The sequence below is a fragment of the Lampetra planeri genome, chromosome 46, assembly GCF_965212315.1.
Source record: "Lampetra planeri chromosome 46, kcLamPlan1.2.h2, whole genome shotgun sequence".
Lineage (NCBI taxonomy): Eukaryota > Metazoa > Chordata > Hyperoartia > Petromyzontiformes > Petromyzontidae > Lampetra > Lampetra planeri.
The window spans coordinates 84,836-108,389 of record NC_136152.1 but is presented as its reverse complement, the minus strand read 5'-3'; the positions used below and the strand labels follow the sequence as shown (position 1 = coordinate 108,389).

Below are 23,554 nucleotides of genomic sequence, written 5' to 3'. Positions count from 1 at the left end.
ATTAATTTGAGGGTTTAGTCTACAGCATCATCATCATCAGCAGCAACATCATTCTCATTGTCAAAGTCATCGTCCTTATGTCATCATCATCGTGGTTGCTGTCGCCATGATCATCATCATTGTTTGCATGATTAGTCATAGCCAATGGCGGAGCCAGGATTTTCAGGTAGGGGGGGGCAAACCCTCCAGCAATGAAAAATTAGTTGTTAGTAAGTAAGGACTTGTCCCTTGCTTTTTATTCGACGTGTGTGCGGCGATGGCGCAGCCATCGATTGAGGGTCGAATTCGAACCGCGTTGTGTGATCGGCATCGCGCTCGCTGAAGGTGAATGCCTTCAGGGAAGTCGTGTACTGTATACGCAACTGCGCACAATTCTGAGTCACTTATCACTGCTTTGCCATTACTTATTGCCAATTATGGACTCAGACTATTGTACTATCATCTCATAGAGTCCCTGCCACGTAATAATATGCTACACAGTGGTAGTCGCAAAGTGCCGATTTATTACTAATAAATCCCAAAGATCCGATCGAAATTAGGGATTTCGATCAGATCATTGGGGGGGCACGTGCCACCCCACCCCCCGCTGGCTCCGCCAGTGATCATAGCCACGCTTAATCCTCATCAATATGATCATTGCCACCGTCGCTGTCATCTGAACGCTGTCCCTCGCTCCCCGTTGTTTCTCCGTGCAGTTCCGTCCCGACCCAGGGGCCCCACTGCCAGAGCACGTGACCCCCGCTGCATCCACATGCACGGAGCTCTTTACAGGTGAAGGGTCTGGTGGCAGGAGGGGGGGTACCATTGAGCCGGCTCACAGCCACGCTGAACTTGACCATTCCGAGTACTTGGAAAGATCGTGTGAACCTCCCTTCATTTCGGTACCAAAATAAAATGATGGTATCCCGCCTGGCATCGCAAGAGCATCTCAGCTACTGTGGACTAAGAAACAAAACACCGGATGTTTAAAAGCTTTGGTCCCCATTCATAAAAAAAGATATGGTCCTCATTCATAAATGGACACCATATCTTTTGGTCCACGTTTATGAATGGGAGTGCCACGGTGGCGAGATGTTAACTACCTCGCCTGGTGTACAGGAGGTCTTGGGTTCGATCCCGACCCTGACACCTGTATATTTGGAGTTTGCATGTCTCATCATCATCATCATCACGGTGGCGAGGAGATGTTAACTCCCTCGCCTGGTATACAGGAGGTCGTGGGTTCGATACCGACCCTGACGCCTGCTGCTGTATATGTGGAGTTTGCGTGTCTCTCTCCCCGTGGTCGCGTGGATTTTTCTCCGGGTCCTCCGGTTTTCCCCTCCACATTTAGAGACATGCATTTAGAGCGTTTGGTTGTTATAAATTTCCACTTGACGATAAGCCACTTCGTTGAGCTATCATTTGTGGCCAGGTCGCTTCTGAAAAAGAAGCTATATATCTCACTGTGCATAATAGAGGTTTTTTTTTTGGGTTAGATCGCGTAAATAAATGTGTCGTTAAAAGCCGCCACCACCCGACACAGCCAACTAGTAAGGGTTGTCACGTAAACAGAACATTCGTCACGAGTAGAGCACACCGGTGTGTTGGAGAGCCAAGCCACAACATTTACAATCTGAGTACGACGTTTCGCCAGTAATTACAACCAGCTTCATCAGGCGGGAGACAGATTTGTTCCTTATATAGAGGTGTCGACGTGGTGACCACGCTTCTGCGCTCTTGAGTCGACGTACATTCTGCATGCGCATTATGCGAGCCCTTTGATCGTGTCCTTCCTGTCCATTGTGTGTATTAAAATATCCGTAGCAACGGTAATCCCTATTGAAGTGTGGTGGCCTGTATAGGCATGCATTTAAACAATGTACTATTTGATGATTCGCTTCCACGCAGCACTAAGTCGGTAGCTATCCGAACGGTTACAATAATTTGTATATCTTTAAATTTCGATAGATTCTCGAATTAGTCTTGGCCAGTAGTAGACAGTTAACGACACATTCATATATTTACGCGATCTAACACACAAAAACCTCTATTATGGATGATATTAGTCACGAAAGCCTACGTGTTAAACAGGTTAGATCGTGTAAATATGAATGCGTCGTTAAACCTGCCACTCCCCGACACAGCCAATTAGTAATGTTCGTCACGTAAACAAAAAATGCCAATTCCTTACTAGTTGGAGAGTAAATCCACTACAACATTTACAATTCCAGTACCGTGACGTTTCGCCGGTAATTACAACCAGCATCATCATCAGGCGACAGCCACAGAGCTGTGGAGAAACCCTCCTCCTGTTTCAGGAGGAGCTCAGCGTGCCTTGCATCGACATTTTTTTTTTGTAGTTTATAAACACAGTGACCATGACTGCCTGCATCATCATCTTCAGGATAACGAGCTTCTGGCTTTACCTGTCCTCTACGCCGCTTGTAATTGGCACCCCCCCAAGCTAAATCGTATCCTGACCCCTGGTCTGCACCTCCCCCGCAAAATCCGCAACCCCCCCCCCTCTCTCTCTCTCGTTGTTTTCTTTCGTTAATAACAAAAAGGAAAGAGTCGCTCATTAGTGGCGCGCAATGGACGGGGTGGAAACGTACACGCCGTGCGGAGACGTGTTCCGTCGGACGCGACGTCGACGCCGTTTTGAAAAGCTAAAAGTGACGTCGTTTCCCGTCGCGTTTCCACCGCCATCGCTGACTGCCCCGCGGTGTGGGGGGGGTCCCCCTGTGCCCCCCCCCCCCCCATCATCAGAGACGGAGCGATCGCGCGACGCGGCCAGATATCGGACGGTCTCAGACGGCGCAGCGAGGTAAGCGGATGCCTCGCTTTGAAGCAACGGCTGTGGATTCATGCAGGGACTCCTCTACTTGCGAACATTCGACTTACGAACTTTCACAGATGCGAACAAACCTGGTCCGTATGTTCAGTTGCTTGCTCGGACTGAGAGTCGTAAGTTAAACCGCCGCGCAATAGATGGCGGTGGTGGCATCTACAGCAGCAGCAGAACGTGAAGAACCAGTGCCATCTATATCTGCAGAACGTGTACAACCAGTGGCATCTACAGGAGATTATACAACTGTTAAAGCCATTCCCCGTGTTTAGTGTACACGCCGTACAACACGTCTGGAATCGACAGGAGTAAAGTTGGACTTACGAACAAATCGACTTATGAACAGACCTCTGGAACCTAACTCGTTCGTAAATAGAGGAGTCCCTATATAGCCTCTGAATACTTTTGGCATCGTGTGCTGTAAGCATCTTCAGATGCTCTACGTGAGTGTCTCTTTGTATCAAATAAGGCGAACGAAGCGTCAACACATTGTTAATATTTATCTTTCTTTTACTCGTTTTTTTTCTTCCCTCCCTTCAAAATACAAAAGATGTCTTCTGCGGTAGAACGCCTCTTGTCTGCGGTGATATGGCGGGCCGGTATTGCTGATGCTCTTATCCGATATTTTACTCATCTAACCCGTGGGGTCAAATATAATAATAATAATTAGTGGAAAACCTGCAGGTAATGGGAATGATTTTCCGCGTGACTCCTCCCATTGAAGGCCTCTGCACGTCGATTTCATTACGGGGATTTATTTGACCATACTTCACCACGCTGGTCAGTACGAGCCAGTGCAAAGGTTTGGTAGGGGGTGGGGCCCAGGAACATTTCAGATTTCACTCGCCACTGATGCTAGCCGTGGCCGGGAATCGAACTTGGGTTTGCCGTATCCAAAGCGCAGTGCGTCATCATCATCATCGTCGCAACCATTGTGCGCTATTGCACCCCTCCGTTATAATCATCATAAACTAAACAATTTTTTTATATTTTACCAGGTATGGCTCACTGAGCTGTTTAGCTCTTTTTCATAAGCGACCTGGCCACAAATGATAGCTCAACGAAGTGGCTTGTCGCGTGCACAACGTAATTGTGGGGACCGGCGCCCGAGTGTCAACGACAACAATGCCGGTAAACGTTACCCGTGGACCTCATCTGTTTCGTGACTCAAGCGAGGGAGGTGGCGGTGGCAGGAAGGGGTGGCGGGGAGCTGGGGTGGGGGTGGTGGTGGTGCAAACGTGGCCGTAGCGCCGCTCAATTTACGACGCGGCGTGGCATCGCGCTGTCTCGCATCACCCTCCCAACTCGCGCCGCCGTCAAATCGCCCCGGCGCGCCGCTCCACCACCCCGCCACCCTCTTGCTCACCGTCAAGGGGCTGCTCGTCGTTTCGTGGTTTTTTTTCTTCTTCTCCGTGTGGTGTCAAACGTTTTCGAGCGACCGCAGCGCCGTAACTCCACACCCGGGTCCCCGCTGAGATTCTGTGAAACACAAGTGGCCTGTCCACTCTCCCCAACGCATCCCCGAGATCGATGGATTCGACTGCTCGTATTTTATTTTTTTGTAATTCTCCCATCCCCCAACGTTATCCCGGTCGTGCTATATCGGCGTAATGTCACGAGGCCTGGGTAAGCGGATATCACAGAGCTAGATACCTTGTATATTACCTAAAAAGCGACTTCTGGTCCACGCAGAAAAATGATCGTCACAGTCAAACCGATCTATCTCATTCCCAGCGCTGACATTTTGCCAAATGAAGTGCAGAACCCACATCTTTTTTGTTGTCGTAGCAATCATTTGGTGGTGGTGCCGAGGCCATCAACGCACGACACCTTTAATGAAAAACGAGGATTGTTTTGTGATGAACAATGAAGATTTTATACTCTTTGGTTCTTTCGGTAAAGTCACGTAGGTAGAAAAATAATAAATCACAACGTTTCGATCGCAACACAAACAATCGTCATCAGGTGGGACAACCACAGCAAGAAAAAACTGCTGAGGTAGGCCTACCTACGTGACTTTACCGAAAGAACCAAAGAGTATGGATTCCTGCAGTCACGAAAGCTTCAAATCAAGAATGAAGATTTAAATTTTTCAAAAAATCCACGCTTTCGCGAAAAAAGCGCCGACGTTCATAATGCCCGGGGGGGGGGGGGGGGGTGAATTACCTCGAGGGAGATTACAACAACAACAACAAACCAAGCTGGCCGCAGCCAATCCATCAAGTGAGCCTCCGTGTTGCTCAGGGGATGCTACCCGCTGTGTAATGGGTCGCGGCACTGGACTTACGATCCAGAGGGCGCCGGTTCAATCTCCCGGGCGCAGCAGTTGAACGCAACAGTCAACATCTATTTTTGTTTTTATTGGCGCACGTACACACGCCGTCAACACGACCCAAGCCGGTGATGAAAATCACGGCGATAGAACAGTTTCGGTTCCCCGCAAGGCAGGCTCCTCTGCGTACGCGTCTGTGAAACGCCACGCCGTCGTGATGGAATTTTGAATCTTTTATTTATCCTGCAGGAGAAATCCGACGAGTTACGATTCTCTGTTGCACAAATGTTCCAGGAAGGGGGCACGGGGTCAGAAAGTTTGGAGTGCAAAGTAATAGTAAGGGTAAACAAATCACTAAACACAAATATATAAGTAAATATATTGAAGCTAAACTGTTTTATTTTATTATGACAACCTTGCACTGTGAGCATGACGCGAATACCAAATGGTCTAAAATATTGTTCACAATTCACAGGACGGAGCAGTTGGCGATGCCTCCGCCCCCGACGTGCCGCTCGGCTGTGCCGCAAACGCCAGCGCACCGGCTCGGCCCGTGCCACGTGGCGCACGCCCGTGCTGACCGCTACGCAACACCGTGCTGCTCCGGCGCTCCCGTCCGGAGCAACGACGCCGCCACCGCCACCTCCACCGCCACCTCCACCGGTTCCGCCACAATTGCTGCGTCGCCGACGGGTGAGAGCTGTGCGTAGCTACCGAGTGTGCAGGCGGTGCACCTGCACCGGGCATCACCGCGGGCAAGAAGGGTCCAGGTGGCGGAGCCGCAAAGAGGGGGAACGTGTCTTTACACGGGGCTCACAATTCATCCTGTGCAGCAGGGTTCACGTCAAGCATGCTGCACTACCACCACCCATCTTTTCACACACCCACTCACCCACCCACCCACTCAGCAACTCACCCATTAACTCACCCACCCACTCACTCACCCACCCCACCCCACAGGATCACAGTCCAGTTCGTACTCCAATGCATTTTGCCTCAATGCCCCGAGTAGAGTCACGCAGCCACCCACCCCGTGACAACCTGGAGAGCATGGATGTCACCCATCTAAGCAGCATCCAGACTCAACCCTGTTCATCTTCGGAGGTCTCATGAGATCGGGCGAATTCCACGTGGTACATACGAGCCGATGATCGTTTTCAATCCCACTGTCCAGGTTACAGTGGCAACGTTTACACATTCCAGCTGCCTCTCAGCCTGAAGGCGGAGAACTCGCCCGCAACTGAAGCCATCACCGGCATCGCCACCACCACCACCGCCAGCTCCACTGCCATCGCCGTCTCACTCGCGCCAACTCTCCTGGCCACCGCCGCCGCCGCACAGCCACCGCACGTCACCGCACCCTGGGCACCAGCTCCGCACCAGCGGCGGGCTCCGTCTGCCGGAGCTCTGCGTGGCGAAGGCGGCGCCGGGCTTGGACCGATTCTGGGCTGCGAGCTCGAGGTGGGTGAGAATCGGCAGCAGCAGCAGCAACTTCAGCAGCACAAACATCAACAGCAGCAGCAGCAGCAACTTCAGCAGCACAAACATCAACAGCAGCAAATTCAGCAACACAAACATCAACATCAACAGCAGCAGCAGCAACTTCAGCAGCACAAACATCAACAGCAGCAACTTCAGCAGCACAAACATCAACAGCAACAGCAGCAGCAGCAACTTCAGCAGCACAAACATCAACAGCAGCAACTTCAGCAGCACAAACATCAACAGCAGCAGCAGCAGCAGCAACTTCAGCAGCACAAACATCAACAGCAACAACAGCAGCAGCAACTTCAGCAGCACAAACATCAACAGCAGCAGCAGCAACTTCAGCAGCACAAACATCAACAGCAGCAACTTCAGCAGCACAAACATCAACAGCAGCAGCACGAGCAGCAACGTCAACATCAGCTGCATCATTACCCAGCGGTCACTGCGTGGGACACCTTTGCAGGCTGCAGCACCGCCGCGCAGGGCAAGTGCGACTTCCTGCAGGAGCAGTTCGCCACCCTGCCTGGGGCGAGCTTCCTGCAGCTGTCCCTCTAACGGGGTCTTCTTCATTGCACCTGGCAGCCCTTGGTGGCCTTTCGTGTGGCCCCTGGTGGCCTTTTTTGCGGCCTCTAACATGCGCCCCCCCCGCCCGCCCGACAATACACAAAGAGAAACACCCCCGTCATCATCGTGCTGCTGTCAAACTTCCAATGACTTCACATGCGTGGCGGCCCTCACACCGATGGTGTCTTATGGGCGAATGTGACCCCCCCCCCTCCCCCTCTCAAAACGAGTGAAGAACTCTGACCTCGTGGATGTCTTCGCACGTTCGTGCAAAGGTTACGGCCCAGCCGTGGGGCGTGTATAGCTGGCCTCGAAATGTAAAGGGGTTATGCCTATCAGTGCTGCCAAATATAGAGGCTGTATGTGTATCTGTGCTACGAAATGTAAATGAGGGGCGGGGGGGGCAGTGTTGCCACCTCTACAGATTCTCAAAGGATCGTCCTTTGTTGAGAAGAGGTTTTCCACTTTTTTCTGGAAACAAATCAGCTGTGCTTAAATGTTGAAACACCAAACTGAAACCTTTTACAAGGAATCATGTCCGCATTAATCACAATACTTGTGGTCAGAATGCAAACAAAAAACATGCTCTGATCGCATATGCTATCAGAGTGTGTTTTTCATATGCTATCAGTATTTTTGTTTGCATTTTGACCACAAGTATTGTGGTTAATGCAGACATGATTCCATGTAAAAGGTTTCAGCTTGGTGTTTTAACATCTTAACACAGCTGTTTTGTTGCAAGTAAAAAAGGAGAAAACCTATTCTCATATTTTAGTCCTGGCAAAGGAGGTCCCATGATCGTCCTTTGTTGTTTTGTTTTTTCTCGTAGCAGCGGTTCTGGAGAAATCTCAGTTTGACACCTAGTATGCGTTCGCAATCAATATTATTACTAAAACATATTTTTTTGGCGTTAGTTCGCGTAATTATAAATGTGTCGTTAACCCACCATCACCCGACACAGCCAACCAGTAAGGTCTGTCACGTTAACAAAACCTGCCAACTCGTTACGACTTCAGCCCCTTGTCAATTTGTTTGCCAGAATTGTCAGCGTCACCCGATGATGCTGGATGTCATTACCAGCGAAAGCGAAACGTGACAGTACTCAAATTGTAAATGTTGTGGATTTACTCTCCAACACACCGGTGGGCTGAAGTAGTTACTAATTGGACACGTTTTGTCTATAATACAAACCTTACTAATGGGCTTTGTCGGGTGGTGGGAGGGGAAAAAGTGTAAAAGTCTTCCTGGGACATTGAAAGCCCCCAGCTTCTGTAATGTGCGTGACGATGCACCATTTAAGACAATGCGTTTACATGTTAGTCTTCCTCCTTATCTGGTATTATGAGATCTATTCTTCCCGTGATGCTTTGTTATTGTTATGCCTTAGAGGTGGCGACTCTCAGAGTTTGGGGGGGGGGGGCGTAGCGTCCCATTGTCTAGCAACAGGGGTCATTCGAGGATAACCTGCAGTCTGTTCTAGATGATTCTATAATGAGAGATCTCTGGAGATGTTTTGGTTTTAAAATGTTATACATTTGAACCGTGTTTTTATTGTACGTGTTCCTGTCGTGTGTTCGGTCCTTGCAGTATAATAATTGATGCTTCCGCCACATCATCATGTAAATAGTTATTCCTGTACAGCGTCTGGCGATATAATCTTAGTGTTAAAATGCTATATGAACACAACTATAAATAAAAATGCTAATTATTCAAACTATAACAGCGATGCAGTGGTAAGTGTCAAATACAGCAGCGTGTTTGTCATGTCACAGCTGCGCAAAGCAATCTGGGTATTTCCAAAATGGTAGCAAAGGTGGCACGTGCTCGCATGGTGAGGTTTCTGTTGAAGGAAATGGGTCAAGAGCAGCCGAAATAACACATTCCTGCGGAGGGAGCTGATAGGAACGTTGGGTTGTTCGGTCAATGGCAAATATGCCCGACTGTGAGGGCGGGCACAAGCCGGCGTGAGTAGGTTAAACGTTGAGTTTTATAAGGGCACCACGGGGTGACCAGCCCCTCCCCACCCAGCCCCACCCCACCCAGCCCCACCCTCCCCACCCAGCCCCTCCCCACCCTCCCCACCCAGCCCCACCCCTTCCATTTTTGAATGCACGACGGATGGACGGACACAATAATCCCCTGTGGGCTGGTGTAACCAGGTTCCTACCAGTAAAATGGGTGCATAGACCTATCCGTGCTACCAAACATACACGGCGCCACGGTGGCGGGATGTTAACTACCTCGCCTGGTATGCAGGAGGTCGTGGGTTTGATCCCGACCTAGAAGCCTGTTGTATATTTGAAGTTTGCGTGTCTCTCTCCCTGTGGTCGTGTGGATTTTTCTCCAGGTCCTCCGGTTTTTACCTCCACATTTAGAAACATGTACATTATTGAGAATATGTGGCTGCTAAAAATGCACACGCAATAAGCCACTTCGTTGAGCAATCATTTGTTGCCATGGTTGCTTTTGATAAAAAAAAGAGCTGTCAAACATAGTTTAGTTTTACAGGCTTCGTGCATCCAGTTAAATGCGTTCCGGGAAATTTACAGGTTATCGGTTCGGCGAGTGCATGCGTGCGTTCGGGCGGTGCAAACGGTTCAAAAGTGGACGGAGAGTTTATCCTGAAATGCGTGCGTTACCTCCCCTTAAAACATCGGCCCTCCTGGCGGCAAGGCGTCATAACGCGGAGAGGACGAATGCGGATCGTGTAGTCGGGGAATAATAATACCATGATCAAAAATATAGGGTCTATATTCTTAGGTTTTTTTCGGTAAAGTCACGTAGGTAAAACATTAAAATTAATAAAAGTAAAATAAAATAAAACAAAAATCACGACGCTTCGGAGGCAACACAAGCTTCCGTCTTCAGGTGGAACCGTCACAGCCACGAAGCTTGTGTTGCCTCCGAAGCGTCGTGATTTTTGTTTTATTTTATTTTTATAAATTTTCATGTTTTACCTACGTGACTTTACCGAAAAAACCTAAGAATATGAATCCTTGCAGTCACGAAAGCTTCAAATCTAGAAATATAGGGTCTGTTTAATTCACGTTCAAATTTTTTATTTTGACGACGCACAGGCTCACCTTGAATGACCCTCGTCCAATGGTATCACTGTACTGAATACATTGTCAGACCTTGCCGTCGTAGAAATGAATGCCAATAAACGTCCGATTGAAGTCCTTCAGTGCCCCCGCAATCTGAACTACGCAAATGCACCCTCTTGGGTACAAACTTGCAATTGCAGAATTCGTGCGGCGATGCACATCGTGCCGAGAGCCAGACTTGAGGTCACTCGATCTCCCATCGCGTTATTACTCGCGAGCTGAAAGAGCCGGAGAGAAGTGTTATTAACTCTCCCCAACCCCCCCATCCCGTCTCCGCTATCGGTGCCGGGAAGACAACTCGCAGCTCCCGATCGGAAGCCGCTCTTCCACAACGCGCGCGGGCCGCAGAGTAACCAGGGTGAACTCAAAAATTTGCGCTCCTCCTTTTCGGCCCGACACACTGAATGCAGTCGAGCACCGCGGCAAAACAAAACAAATCCATTCATTGTGCTCCGACACACGCGAAAGGAGCGACAAAAGGGGGGCAGGGGGGGTTGGGGGCGCGACTCAAACGGGGATCTTCGTGGCCCTGCCTGGCCAGCCGAGCTGATCTCATCCTTCCGCATTTGCTTCCTTTGATTAATTCGGGCCGGAAAGGATCAGAGGGAGAGAAGACGGCGGCGGCGGCGCCCTTTTTTTAATTAAAATCACAGGAGACGAGCAGCGTCACGGGCGTTGACAGCGCCTGCGGTGAACGGTGGCAGCAGCAGCATCAGGAGCAGCAGCAGAAACAAGAGCAGCAGAATCAGGAGCATCAGCATCAGCAGCATCAGCATTAGGAGCAGCAGGAGCATCAGCAGCAGCAGAATCAGGAGCAGCAGCATCAGGGGCAGCTGCTAATGCAACTAGAGGCGGCAACAGCAGGCAACGTCACAGCATTGGCCGATACAGCAGCAGAGTAACAACAGCTAAGGTCTATCGGACCCTTTTTTTGCCAGTATCGAGATGATGAAAAAGGGCTTTACCGTTTATGGCAATAATACAAGGGGTGTCAAGATGCTCAAACACCAAATACGACACACATTACAATGCATCGATTGTGCATTAACCACACACATACTTGTGGCAAAACGTGCAAACAAATATGCTTTGACGTTGCGTAATTGTCCTTCAAACTGATTGGCCGACACCAGAGAGCCTCTTTCATGGCTTTGTCTCACCGGCGCTAGAGACCAAAGAGAGACCAGAAGGACGCTAAAGGCGAACTGCACGAGTGCGATTCAAACGCCAAAGCATGAATATCGAATGCATGAATGGTTTCAAGCTTAATTGTAAATCGTAAAGATATCGTTTGCGATGTAAACCCGGAAAGAAAAGCTTGTTCACCGGAGTGGGTAGACACCCTGAACTAACGTGACTTTACCGAAAGAACCAAGAAGATGAATCCCTGCAGTCACGAAAGCTTTAAATCGAAAAATTAAACTAAAGTATTTGTTTTATTTTACCACGCAAGGTCCACTGAGCTATACAGCTTTTTCAGAAGCGACCTGGCCACACAATAGCCCAACGAAGTGGCTTATGGTGTGGATATTTGTAGCAGCCAAATACTCTAAACGCATGTTTTTAAATGCGGAGGGGAAAACCAGAGGACCAGGAGAACTTGCAAACTCCAATATGCAGGCGTCAGGGTTGGGATCGAACCCACGACCTCCTGTATACCAGGAAAGGTAGTTAACATCTCCTAGCCACCGTGGCACTCAGTGAACATAAGACCACTTCTGCCCCGTTCAAAAAGAAACCATACACGGACCTCGGGAAGAAAACTTCAGCACATTTTATTGCTTTGTTTTAAAGAAAAACTAGGTTACATTCAATGTGTACAGTATTTGTCGGTATAAAATTAATTATATAACCTCAATTCATACGTAATAAATGTTGATGCAATGTGTAATGGAACTCATGCCACAATCCACAGCGATGATGATGATTACATTGACGATGACCATGTTTATGATGACGCTGATAATGAAGACCTTAGCGTTGACAATGACAGTAATGACTGACATGATCATGTGGATGCTGGTGTCCATGATAATAACGATGATGCTGTACCCTCAAATTAACAGTGATAAGACTGCGTGCGCACGCACGCACGCGCACACATACACACACACGATCTACATAACCGTCATTCAGTGCAACAGTGCTGCGGTAGTCGTGTGTTCTAAGTGAGAAAATCTCCATATCAGAACTGGCAGGCAGGTGGAAAGATGTAAGAAAAGGCACTTCTCTTTTGTACGCTCTGCAAGGATAAAACGGTACGGGTTCCGTTCCCACCCGTGGAGGAAGGCCTTTCGTATTTCACGCCCGGTCACGGGGCAAAACACGTGACGCTTTTCTTTGCGGGGAAATACACCGATTGCACGTTTGCCACAGCAAGGCGCTGCTTGCCCCATGGAGCCTGTAAACGGCGGAGGCAAAGAGACGTGCATTACGGCTGACAAGGATTACAGAGCGGACGCCGTCACTTTGCTCACATTTTTGTGATCGATGCCGCCATCCACTGGGATAATTCACAACTAGTCTGTTTTGCCGCAACGCCGCGTGTTGTTTTCACAACGCGAATTGGATACAACGCGATGGATATAACGCGATTGAGTGAATGGAACTATGTTGTGCGAGTAGGAATAATCGGTCGTGACGGATGCCTCGTCATAGCATCGCACAAGGCGGGATGCTGCTGGATGCTTCAAGATGCTACCCACGTACCTCTGTCTGTTCAGCCTGCGTACGCATCTCACGTGCTATCGCGGACTGTGCTTTAACCTATATTATATATTATTTATTATAACGCGAGTTTTCCATAACGCCGAGTTCTTCAGGAACGTGTTCTTCAGGACAGACTGTGTTAGCAATTCCCACCAGGGCCACGGAATGTGGTGCAGAAGAGATAGAATCACGAGGATTGCAGATTGTGCCCCATCACTTTGCTCTCGTATAAAATGTCTGTCAAAAATGAAGGCTGGGTGGCGCAGATGTCAGAGCACCGAGCCAGCCCCTGTTGAGATGCTGGACTCGAGTCGAGGTGTCAGGCATCTGTGGAACAAACTGGGTGTGTCACGAGTGTAGTGCAGATGATGCGTTTCAGTTTGGTCAACAAATTACAACAAAATTTGGGTCTGCACTTTACATGACCGATTTCGAGCTATGAATTAGAAGTAGCAGCATCACGTGATAGATATTACACTCGTATGGTGGAGCGTGTGAGAAAGTGACGCCCTCTACTGTGTGGACCAAGGGGTGCGAGATGCTATCTCCCTCGCCGGATATACGGGAGGTCGTGGGTTTGATCCAGACCCAGACGCCTGCTGTATATTTGGAGTTGGCGTGTTCTCGCTCCCCCCGTGGGTGGGGTGAATTTTTCTCCGGGTCCTCCGGCTTTTCCCTCCACATTTAGAAATATACATTTCTAGTATTTGGCTGCTATAAATGTCCACGTGATAAGCCACTTTGTTGAGCTATTGTGTGGCCAGGTCGCTTCCGAAAGAGCTATACAGCTGAGTGGGCCTCACCTGGTAAAATAAAAAGTTTACAGTTTAAAGGAGATTTCAGATGTAGCTCGGTGAAATTCACTTAAATGGGCCGTTAAAGCACAAAGGGTTGTGCAGCCTTATGGGATTGTCGTCTCATAACATAATCCAATCGCACAACCCAATCGTGATAACATTGGGGAGGAAAAGGACTTAAAATATTGTTTTTAATATCTGGCAGGAATTTTCGTCAGAATTACTAAACGTAACTTACTTCGTAAACAAGTTGGCAGCAATTCCACTGACAAACGTGGCTCGTGGGGAGATTTACAAACCGGCCTCCGCCACCGCCACCACCACCATCGTCATCCTGCCACGGCTGTTTGAGACCTCTCCCACGAAAGAAGGGGTGACCGAGGGATACATTCGAACCTTTGAAATCCTTCGCGGGGCTATACACGTGGCCACACTCACACACACTTCAAGCACTTGCAGTATGACAAGTGACGAAAGTGACCGTGCTAAATTTAGAAAACGGAGTGCTGCGTTGCCAGTTTGATAATATTCCACTCTGATTCACAATTTGGCGTAGCTAAGATGCTTGCAGAGACTGATAAATACCGTTCGGAGCCCGCTTTGAAATGGTAGGTTAAAACGTAGCCGTGGACCGTAGGTTCCCCAACCCCCTGCTTTAACGCAGGCGATGAGGGAAGCGTATGCGATGCTGGGAACACGTGGTGGGCAAACGTGCGGCGTGGCAGTCGGTTTGTAGAAAGGTGTCCGTCGGGGAGGAGGGGGGAAGGTGTCGCCGTGGTGGAAGTGACGATCTTTCGGGACTGCTGCAAAGGGAGTCCTCCTCCTGGTGGTCGGACGGGAAGAGAGAGCGCACACCGCACACACACTTTGTACCGTGACGGACGAGGCATCGTCCCAGTGGCGGTGTTCAGACGACCGCTCCTGCCAAAACAGAAGAAGCGATGGGTTTCACCCAACGCAATGTACACGCGCAGCCCTTATGACGATCCATCCGACTGTTGGACAAACTACAATTGCAAAGTCACAGGAACCCCGTCGTTGTTATAATTCGGCATATCCGTGAAGATGAACACGGTGTCGTATCGTGAAAAATTACATCTCGGCAAGCAACCCTACAATATACCTACCGGAACTTCCCGTGGCAATATGGTGCGCAGTCAACATACCAATGTCAAACAAACCAAACCGTTCAGAAAACTGCACAGGCATTGCCCAAATTGGAGTACAAGATGGAAAACCCAGCAAAACATAACATGAAAAGGTCCACACAGATGGATTTAAGTACCCACTTCCTGTAATGCCATCTCCATACTCTTAGTTCTTTCGGTAAAGTCACGTAGGAAAAAAATGAAATTAATAAAAATAAAACAATAAAATCACGACGTTTCGGAGGCAACACAAGTCTCCGTCATCAGGTGGGACCGTCACAGCCAGATTAGCTGCCTCACTTGATGCAGCTAATCTGGCTGTGACGGTCCCACCTGATGACGGAGACTTGTGTTGCCTCCAAAACGTCGTGATTTTATTGTTTTATTTTTATTAATTTTAATTTCATTTTTTACCTACGTGACTTTACCGAAAGAACTAAGAGTATGAATCCTTGCAGTCACGAAAGCTTCAAATCTAGTATGCCATATCCAGTCCACCTGCAGTAGCCCAATGGGCTTGGCAGTTTCACAGATCGATAGGCGGGTCCACCAACCCCTCATCTCCACAACGTTGCATCTCGGGCGTGCACCCGAAACGTTTAAAAGACGCGGCCACACTTGCCTGGACGGTGGTGTGGCGGGCACCCCTAGCAGAGCTGCGCGTGCTGCACGACGTTCTGCAGGGACTTGCGGGTCACCAGCAGCCGCACCGCCTCCTCGTTCTTCTTGGTGAGCTTCTTGCGGGCTTGGTCGTGCGTCACCATCGTCATGTCCCACCCGTTCACCTGCAGCGAACGGCAGCGGCGGCGGCGGCGGTGGTGGTAGGCGTGGCGGCGATGTCAGTCAAGTTAACGCCCCCGATTCATGGACCGAAATCGGATTCCGCGCTCAACGCACACTCGTCGAATTGTGTGTGTGTGTGCGTGTGCATGCGTGCGAATGGGGAGCGGTAGCGTAGCGGTTAGCGCGCTGGCCTCTGAACCCGGCTACCAGAGTTCGATTTCTACTCACGGCCAACACCAGGTGGCGATTACATGAACCGGTTATGGTCCTCTTTGAGGTAGACGCAGTCTTAAATGAGTACCTGGTGCGGTGTGTAAACATCGCAACTGGGGAAACAAAGGCGGTCAGGCGTGGTGCTGGCCACCCACCCCCTCGTGTGCCGTGCCGTCCTTCATAAGTGCTCGTGAACAGCACTTGCCCAAACAATCTGTTAAGGCTACACGGGGGATCTTTGTCTTGTGTATGTAAAGAACACCCGCGTCGTCTCGCCTGCATGATCTTGTCCCCGATCTTGAGTCCGGCGAGGTCGGCTGGGCCATCGAGAGCCACCTTGGTGACGTAGACACCCTGGGGGTGGGGAAAGCATGGGTTCATGACAAGGTTAGGGTTGTGTATTTTAGCGAGAAGTCGAGATTGTTTCAGCTACCGACGGTATGATCGATAGACTTGAACTCGAAAGCCATCTCTAGAATTACATATTTTTCTGGAGTGTAGTTATTGCTTAATTTTTTAGTCCCAGGAAAAGTTAGAATTATGCAACAATTAATTACTGTAAGGTCTTATGTCCACAATACATACATTCATGTAGTGGATCAAGGGCATAAGAATTGGTTATTTTTTATTCAACAGTTGATTTTGTTTTGCCCACTGTGGTGAATGCAGCGCTTCCAGTGGCTGTCGGGCTTGCTGATCAAATCGCAAACAACCAGAGCTTAATTTCTCACCAAATATTTTCCAGGTGCCTGGTAAACTGGGAGGTGACGTGTGACTTGTATCTACAGACATAGTATGGTGGATGCTGTGCGCTTGGATGCATTAATATTTTCCGAGTCACTGACCAGCACCCAACTGGCTGAAATTAAGCCTCAATTACAAAACACAATTCAAAACGAAACGAATACCACGATCACAATTTTATGCTCGTATTAAGCAGTCAATAATTTCCTGCTCAAATTAGCAATTCGTGATTATTAATCTCCGTTTTTTACAGTCCCGAGCCAGTTGATGGAAAATGCACAGTAGGATGGCAGGGGCATAGTCTAGGCATAAAACAACCACTCCCGACTTCTCCACAAAGTGGTGCCAAGTTTTGTTGACCCCCGGAAAGGATGATGTGCCCGATAAAGAAGATCATCATTTAAATCAATCAGTCAGTGCATGGATTACACGCTTACAAAGGGTACTGAACAATATGGCCTTGGGACACCAAGTGGAGTAAATGAGTGTAAAGTCAAGGACTGGCTCAGGAGAAGAGGGGAGGGACCTTGTCGGACTTGTCCATAGAGTATGGGTTCTGGCCCGGATCCTGGTCGATGCCGCCTCCGATGCTGAAGCCCAGGATCAGGTTGTCTCCTTGCCGCAGTTTCCGCACCTCAATGCACTCCTGTCACCAGGGGCAGGTGGGGAGGGGGACGCGGGGCGTTATTCAAACGCAATGCGCACAGGGAATTTAAACGCGAATCCAGGTTCCAGCTGCTCGTCATGAACATTAATTTTCATTGCAGTGAATACCGCACCTCAGATTAGCATGGTTAGCTACGTACGGTGTGAAAGAAGTTCAACATACATACGTCTCAGCCTGGTCACCCATGGATATACACACAAACATCACATTTGCTCATGTCCAGCTCAGAAGAATTAAAACAATAATTGTCTGAGTGTCATGTGAAGACCACGATGTCGTTGCCGAGTGGGTAAGAAAATGCTGCCACCTACTGTGTGGATCAGAGGTCACTTAGAGACCTCAGAGGTAGTTCTGTGACATCAGCTTTTATGACCGTTCTCGAACACAAGCGGTTGCACCCGTACCCAAGTTGGTCCCCGCCCTGCACCGACCAGCGTGCACCAAGTATGGTCAAGCAATGCCGCACGACTCGTGCGGCGTGGCTAGACCTCCATCCAGCAGCCGAGTAGCTGACCAAGGGGGCCGGCAAATTACAAGGCACGGCGGTGGAGCCCATGTCATTGTCCTCGGAGTTATTACGAGCGGACCGTGCAAGCGGCGGGGGCCCGGAATGCCGGGCATGCAGAGGGCAAGGTGTCGGCTTATTCGAGCAGTTGGTCACGTGCACTGGTGCCGGATGCGGGGGGTGTGCGCGAGTGACAGCGGAGGGGGGGGCGTGCGAGACGGACCGGACAGAGCTGCATGGAAACGAGGATCAGCAAGTGTAGAATAAAGGGAGGTTCATCTTCTTGGTTCTTTCGGTAAAGTCACGTAGAAGGGAAATAATAAAAATAAAACATAATAAAATCATTCTCACGACGTTTCGGCCACAACGCAAGCAGCCGTCCTCAGGTGAAAAACAGGTCTATCGGGAAGACAGACCTGTTCTTCACCTGATAATTATTTTATTGTTTTATTTTTATTATTTTATTATTTCCCTTCTATGTGACTTTACCGAAAGAACCAAGAAGATGAATCCCTGCAGTCACGAAAGCTTTAAATCGAAAAATAAAGGGAGGTTATTACAAGTTCATCTGCAATACGGTGCACATGCACGAGGAGAGCCTGGGTATCTGCTCTTACGGTCTTATTCCTTAATTGTAGTCAATTAATTGTAATGTAAGCGTTTATTTTAGATGACAATACACAGGGTGCACTGCTTTGTCAATTATAGACTAAACGGCATGTACAGGCTTTGTATTATAAATATCCTAAGATGTAAATACGTTATGAAAAGCACTCTTGGGATGCCTATGCTGATGTGAAGTGCGCGATATACGTGAAGTTTTAATGAGTCTTCTCTTCCACTGTGCAACAGAGCCACGCCAGGGCTGACTCTGGAAGCACTGTAGAATCCCTGAGTCGTGTCAATGGAATTGAGGGCATCCAAGACGTGAGTTTCTTGGAGCATCAGGACATCAACGTTACAGGTCTTCATTTTGTTCCCGAGATAATCTCACTTCGCCCGCGAGAGTCCAATCAATGTTCAGTTGGAGGATCCTTGTTCCCGGGGTCTATCTGACACGCTGTTTTGCCATGAACAGGGCCGTTGGCGTGGCTTGTGTTGTTGCTCTGGAGGCTGGGAGATCTATGATCAATGTTGGTAGTGGTGATGGTGGTGGTGATGGTGGTGGTGATGGTGTTGGTGGTAGTGTGCGTGTGTTGTTGTTGCTCTGGAGATCGGGAGATCGATGATCGATGATTGGTCGCCGCGCTGATGGCATTTTCGTCGTGGTTTCTCACTTAACAGAGTTGGCCTCGTGAAGGCTGCCACCTTCCACTCCGCTGTATTGCCGACAATCAGAATGTCGCATCGCAAGATCGCAAGAGTTGGCAAAGCCTTGTGGAGGCCTTAATCGGTGGAATGATCACGATTGATAATTATCAGGATGCTTATTTTGTTAATTGAGTTATGCTTCATCGTGAAATTTGCCACTAACATTTTCTGACAGTGTTATTCGTTAGTCACGACTGTTATGTAAGCCGAGCCACTCTGAACACAAGGAGCTGTTGCCACAATAAAGAGAGAGGGGAGGGTGCGAATGGTCTCTCTACACCCAACCCACTTATCCACAGCAACCAGATCTCCCCCAGCTCTCACACACCCATCCCATACAATTCATCCCAACCGATTCGACCGTCATTAAATATTTCACGATGAAAACAAACACCCTTGGCATTGTCTCCGTAAAACCTGATGCAGCACTGAGCATCACAAACATCACTAAACGATTCTAGATTTGAAGCTTTCGTGACTGCAAGGATTCATATAATTAGGTTTTTTCGGTAAAGTCACGTAGGTAAAAAATTAAAATTAATAAAAGTTAAATAAAAATAAAAATCACGACGTTTCGGAGGCAACACAAGCTTCCGTCTTCAGGTGGAACCGTCACAGCACGATAGCTGTATCAAGATACAGCTATCGTTAGCTGTATCAACATACAGCTATCGTGCTTCCGTCTTCAGGTGTATCAAGATACAGCTATCGTTAGCTGTATCAAGATACAGCTATCGTGCTGTGACGGTTCCACCTGAAGACGGAAGCTGGTGTTGCCTCCGAAACGTCGTGATTTTTATTTTATTTTTAATTAACTTTTATTAATTTTAATTTTTTACCTACGTGACTTTACCGAAAAAACCTAAGAATATGAATATCACTAAACGAGTGTGTGCGTACGCGTACAGCCCTTTTGCCAATCCACTGCTGGATGAGGGCCTCCTCACGCCGTACGGGTCGTGGGGGTTGAAAGTGGGGACCATAGAAGTACAGTCCAAGGGATGTTGCACTGCCCTCTGATGCTCACCACGGAGCCGCACAACAGACTGTGATCATCCGTTTCTTCGTGGTAGTCACCCATCGAAGCACTACCCAGGTTACGTTCTGCTTAGCTTTCAAGATCTGATAATTTGGTAATCATCATCATTATCATTGGCTGTTTAATCCACTGCTGGATGAAGGACCACGGGACAATGGATATCAATTACATCACCTGGTTAAATAAGGGAGCACTCAAGGGAACTTATGCACGGTTCAAAAAGGTCAACGAATCTCAATTCCTCTCCATAGGCTCAGAACGGATTACAAAAGGATATTGAATCTCAAAGGGATCACCCGACCAACAACGAAAATGCTTTGAACGTGATGAATCTCAAAGGGTTAACATCTGGTTAATAAACAAAACATGTCAATGAGATGATTACCTGGTTACATAGGGTGTAATGAAACCCAATAGGATCTCCGGACACGATTAAGGAAATCAATATCAATGACTTCACGGATAATTAAATGAAAAAATACAATGACTATCGTTATGGAAATGTTATTAAACGGAGGAAAATGAATCTGAAGAACGTAACAGGGATCCGTAAATGACGCCTGCTGCTGTATATTTGGAGTTTGCGTGTCTTTCTACCCGTGCACGTGTGGATTTTTCTCCGGGTCCTCCGATTTTCCCCTCCACATTTAGAATCAACATCACGCGTTTAGAGTATTTGGCTGCTTTAATTTTCCACGTGATAAGCCACTTCGTTTAGCTATCATTTGCGATAGCCAAGTTGCTTCTGAAAAATAGCTCCATAGCTCAGTGGGCCTTACCTTGGTAAAATAAAAATAAAGTTTAGTTGTAGTTTATCTCCTTGTTAAATCAAAATCAATACATCTTAAGTGAGGCCACATGCAACCGCACTGATCACAATCCATCTCGATTGACGCAACCCAGAGTTTAAAAAGTCAACGTGTGAATTTCTCACAGTGGGGGAACTTTAACAGGTGGTTCAAATCTAGACGTAACTTGCCAGCAGTACATCAATTGAGTTGGAGTGGCGACGCATTGGTTAGGGCTGCAGGAGCGCTCGGCCACGGCTAAAAACCAGTGGCGAACATGGTATTATTACACTGGTCAACAAAAAAAAAATTCTGGCCTGGACTTTTGCAGCTGTTATAGACCAATCTCAGATTTGCTCTATCACATCTCATTTTATGCTATCGGCATACCCCATTTTCATTGATTTTACCCGAAATTAACTCTGTCACTTATGATTGCAAGTTGTTGCGAGTCGGTGACTGCTTTAGTGTTAAAATATGGTGCTGTATTTTTAGGATAGTGTGTTTATAATATCATTTTATGTAGATATCCACATTTATTTAATATTTTTCTTCTGCAGTTTTTATTGAAAATGCAATATTTGATATCTCAAAAACCTGATGTGATAGACAAAAACTGATGCCAGATTTGGAATCGGCACCCCAAAGTAACGTTAAAACCGTTGGAATACCTTATGCCAGAAAAAGTGTGTTGACCAGTGTTATTATTCTCAGACTCAGTAATACCATACCTGTCAACCCGTACGTTTTACTCGTATTCTTGTGCAGGGAAATTGAGTTCCCAGGTCCACACGGCGTACAGCCGTTTGAATAGGGGCACATTTTTTGTCTGTTCGTTTGTGTTTCTCCCTTGGGATGGGACTTTGCGGGATGAACGTTGAGATGTATCAGGGCACGGGTGACCGATGAGGTCTGAATTGATCTGTAATAAGGTATGTACTGGTATGTAAGACGCACCCAAAACTTGTATCCGGTATCAGTAAAGTTATACAGAGACAAAGATCCCCCGTGTAGCCTTAACAGACTGTTGGGGCAAGTGCTGTTAGCGAGCACCTATAAAGGCCGGCACGGCACACGAGGTAGTGGGTGGCCAGCACCACGCCCGGCCGCCTTTGTCCCCCCAGTGGGTACTCATTTGAGGCCGAGTCAACCTAGAGGAGGCCCAGCATCAGTTCAGATAACAAACCTGGTCTCACACACGCACGGACGCATTGCAGCCGTGGTGAAGTATGGGTGCCCCAACACGTGCCACGCCCGTCACGTGTTAAACCGATGAGAGCGACGCGCAAGTAGAGAGTACAGAACAATGTCAAAAAGTTAATATCGCAGTACCCATTAGAATGATCTCAAGTTGTTAACCTGTTGAACCAACACGAGTTAGATAAAGCTCTTAAGAGGAGGGGAGTTTGATCTTAAAACGATCTCAAGTTGTTAACCTGTTGAACCAACACGAGTTAAATCAAGCTCTTAAGGAGGGAAGTTTGATCTTACACGAAGCTACTCATGGTTCCACCCTGAATCGCATTCACCGCACAAACCGTGGCGGTAGTAGATGCGGATAACCTGACGATGCACAAATGTTAAAAAACAAAACCTCTCCAGCGGTAGTAGCGTAGCCACTGCGGTCGTCCGCAACAGGGAGTCGTGGTGTGACGACGTTTCGACGACGCGATGTGTCCCGAGATCCACGAATACGACGGAGGCGACATCAAGTCCTGACGTGGTCACGTCTGATCTGGCCTGACCACCCTGTTGTGAGCATTGTAAGTTGTTGTTCTCTGCGATCTCCCCGTGAGCCGTGGGGAAGGAAGAAGTCGAGAGAGGAGTAGACCGCGCCCTCCATTGGCATGGGGGGGGGGGAGACGGTGACCTGCCGCCGTGAGAGGGCGACTTCACCCGCGCCTAGAGCGGCGGTCCGTAGTCGCGTGAGACACAGAGACTGAGACAGATACACAGAGAGACACAGAGACTGAGACAGAGACACAGAGAGACACAGTGAGACAGAGAGACACAGTGAGAAACAGACTGAGAGAGAGACAGAGACCAGTGAGACACAGACAGAGAGAGACACAGTGAGACACAGACAGAGAGAGACACAGTGAGACACAGACAGAGAGAGACACAGTGAGACACAGACAGAGAGAGACACAGTGAGACAGACTGAGAGAGAGAAAGACGGAGAGACTGAGAGAGAGACACAGAGACTGAGACAGACTGAGAGAGACAGAGAGAGACAGATAGAGACTGAGACAGAGACACATAGAGACAGACTGAGAGTCAGAGACACAGAAACTGAGAGAGACACCGACTGAGAGAGAGACACAGACTGAGAGAGACAGAGACACACAGACAGACTGAGAGACAAAGACACAGAGAGACTGAGACAGAAAGAGACAGTGACACAGAGAGACATAGACATACTGAGAGAGACTGAGAGAGAGCGGCGTTAGTTTGAGTACCACGACTGTGGAGAATGATTCTCCCGGTGTGTACGATGCCATCTTCAGCCGGGAACCAAACCCCAGCCACCACCACCGCCTCCACCCTCCAACTCACTTAATGGGGGGCGAGCGTGGTGGTGGGGGGGGGGCACCC

At 48.5% G+C, this 23,554-nt stretch overlaps 2 protein-coding genes across 3 annotated transcripts in view; one reads left to right on the top strand and one right to left on the bottom strand.

Annotated features, from left to right (window-relative positions):
• Positions 1-8,870, top strand: part of LOC144733260 (uncharacterized) — a 34,910-nt gene extending 26,040 nt beyond the window's left edge. For both annotated transcript variants that reach the window (XM_078615048.1, XM_078615047.1), the window contains exons 7-10: positions 696-771; positions 2,749-2,806; positions 5,575-5,792; positions 6,274-8,870. In XM_078615048.1, the coding sequence (XP_078471174.1) occupies positions 696-771; positions 2,749-2,806; positions 5,575-5,792; positions 6,274-7,142 (1,221 nt within the window). In that variant the 3' untranslated portion in view covers positions 7,143-8,870. The remainder of the gene's footprint in view (positions 1-695; positions 772-2,748; positions 2,807-5,574; positions 5,793-6,273) is intronic.
• A 3,143-nt stretch (positions 8,871-12,013) lies between these two features.
• LOC144733259 (tax1-binding protein 3-like) lies at positions 12,014-23,539 on the bottom strand. The gene is made up of 5 exons (XM_078615045.1): positions 23,419-23,539; positions 17,176-17,295; positions 16,182-16,259; positions 15,532-15,694; positions 12,014-14,584 (listed from the first exon to the last, which is right to left on the bottom strand). Exons 1-4 carry the CDS (start codon positions 23,458-23,460, stop codon positions 15,557-15,559), a joined length of 378 nt encoding a protein of 125 aa, XP_078471171.1. The 5' UTR covers positions 23,461-23,539; the 3' UTR covers positions 12,014-14,584; positions 15,532-15,556.
• Positions 23,540-23,554: the final 15 nt, after the last annotated feature.

Bases quoted from the DNA above. Each gene is read 5' to 3' on its own strand.
- LOC144733259 (XM_078615045.1), bottom strand. From the start codon at position 23,460: ATGGCATCGTACACACCGGGAGAATCATTCTCCACAGTCGTG. The intron at 17,296-23,418 runs GTACTCAAACTA...CCCTGGTGACAG, and splicing joins AATCATTCTCCACAGTCGTG to GAGTGCATTGAGGTGCGGAA. The intron at 15,695-16,181 runs GCGAGACGACGC...CGTTCGCTGCAG, and splicing joins TCGGGGACAAGATCATGCAG to GTGAACGGGTGGGACATGAC.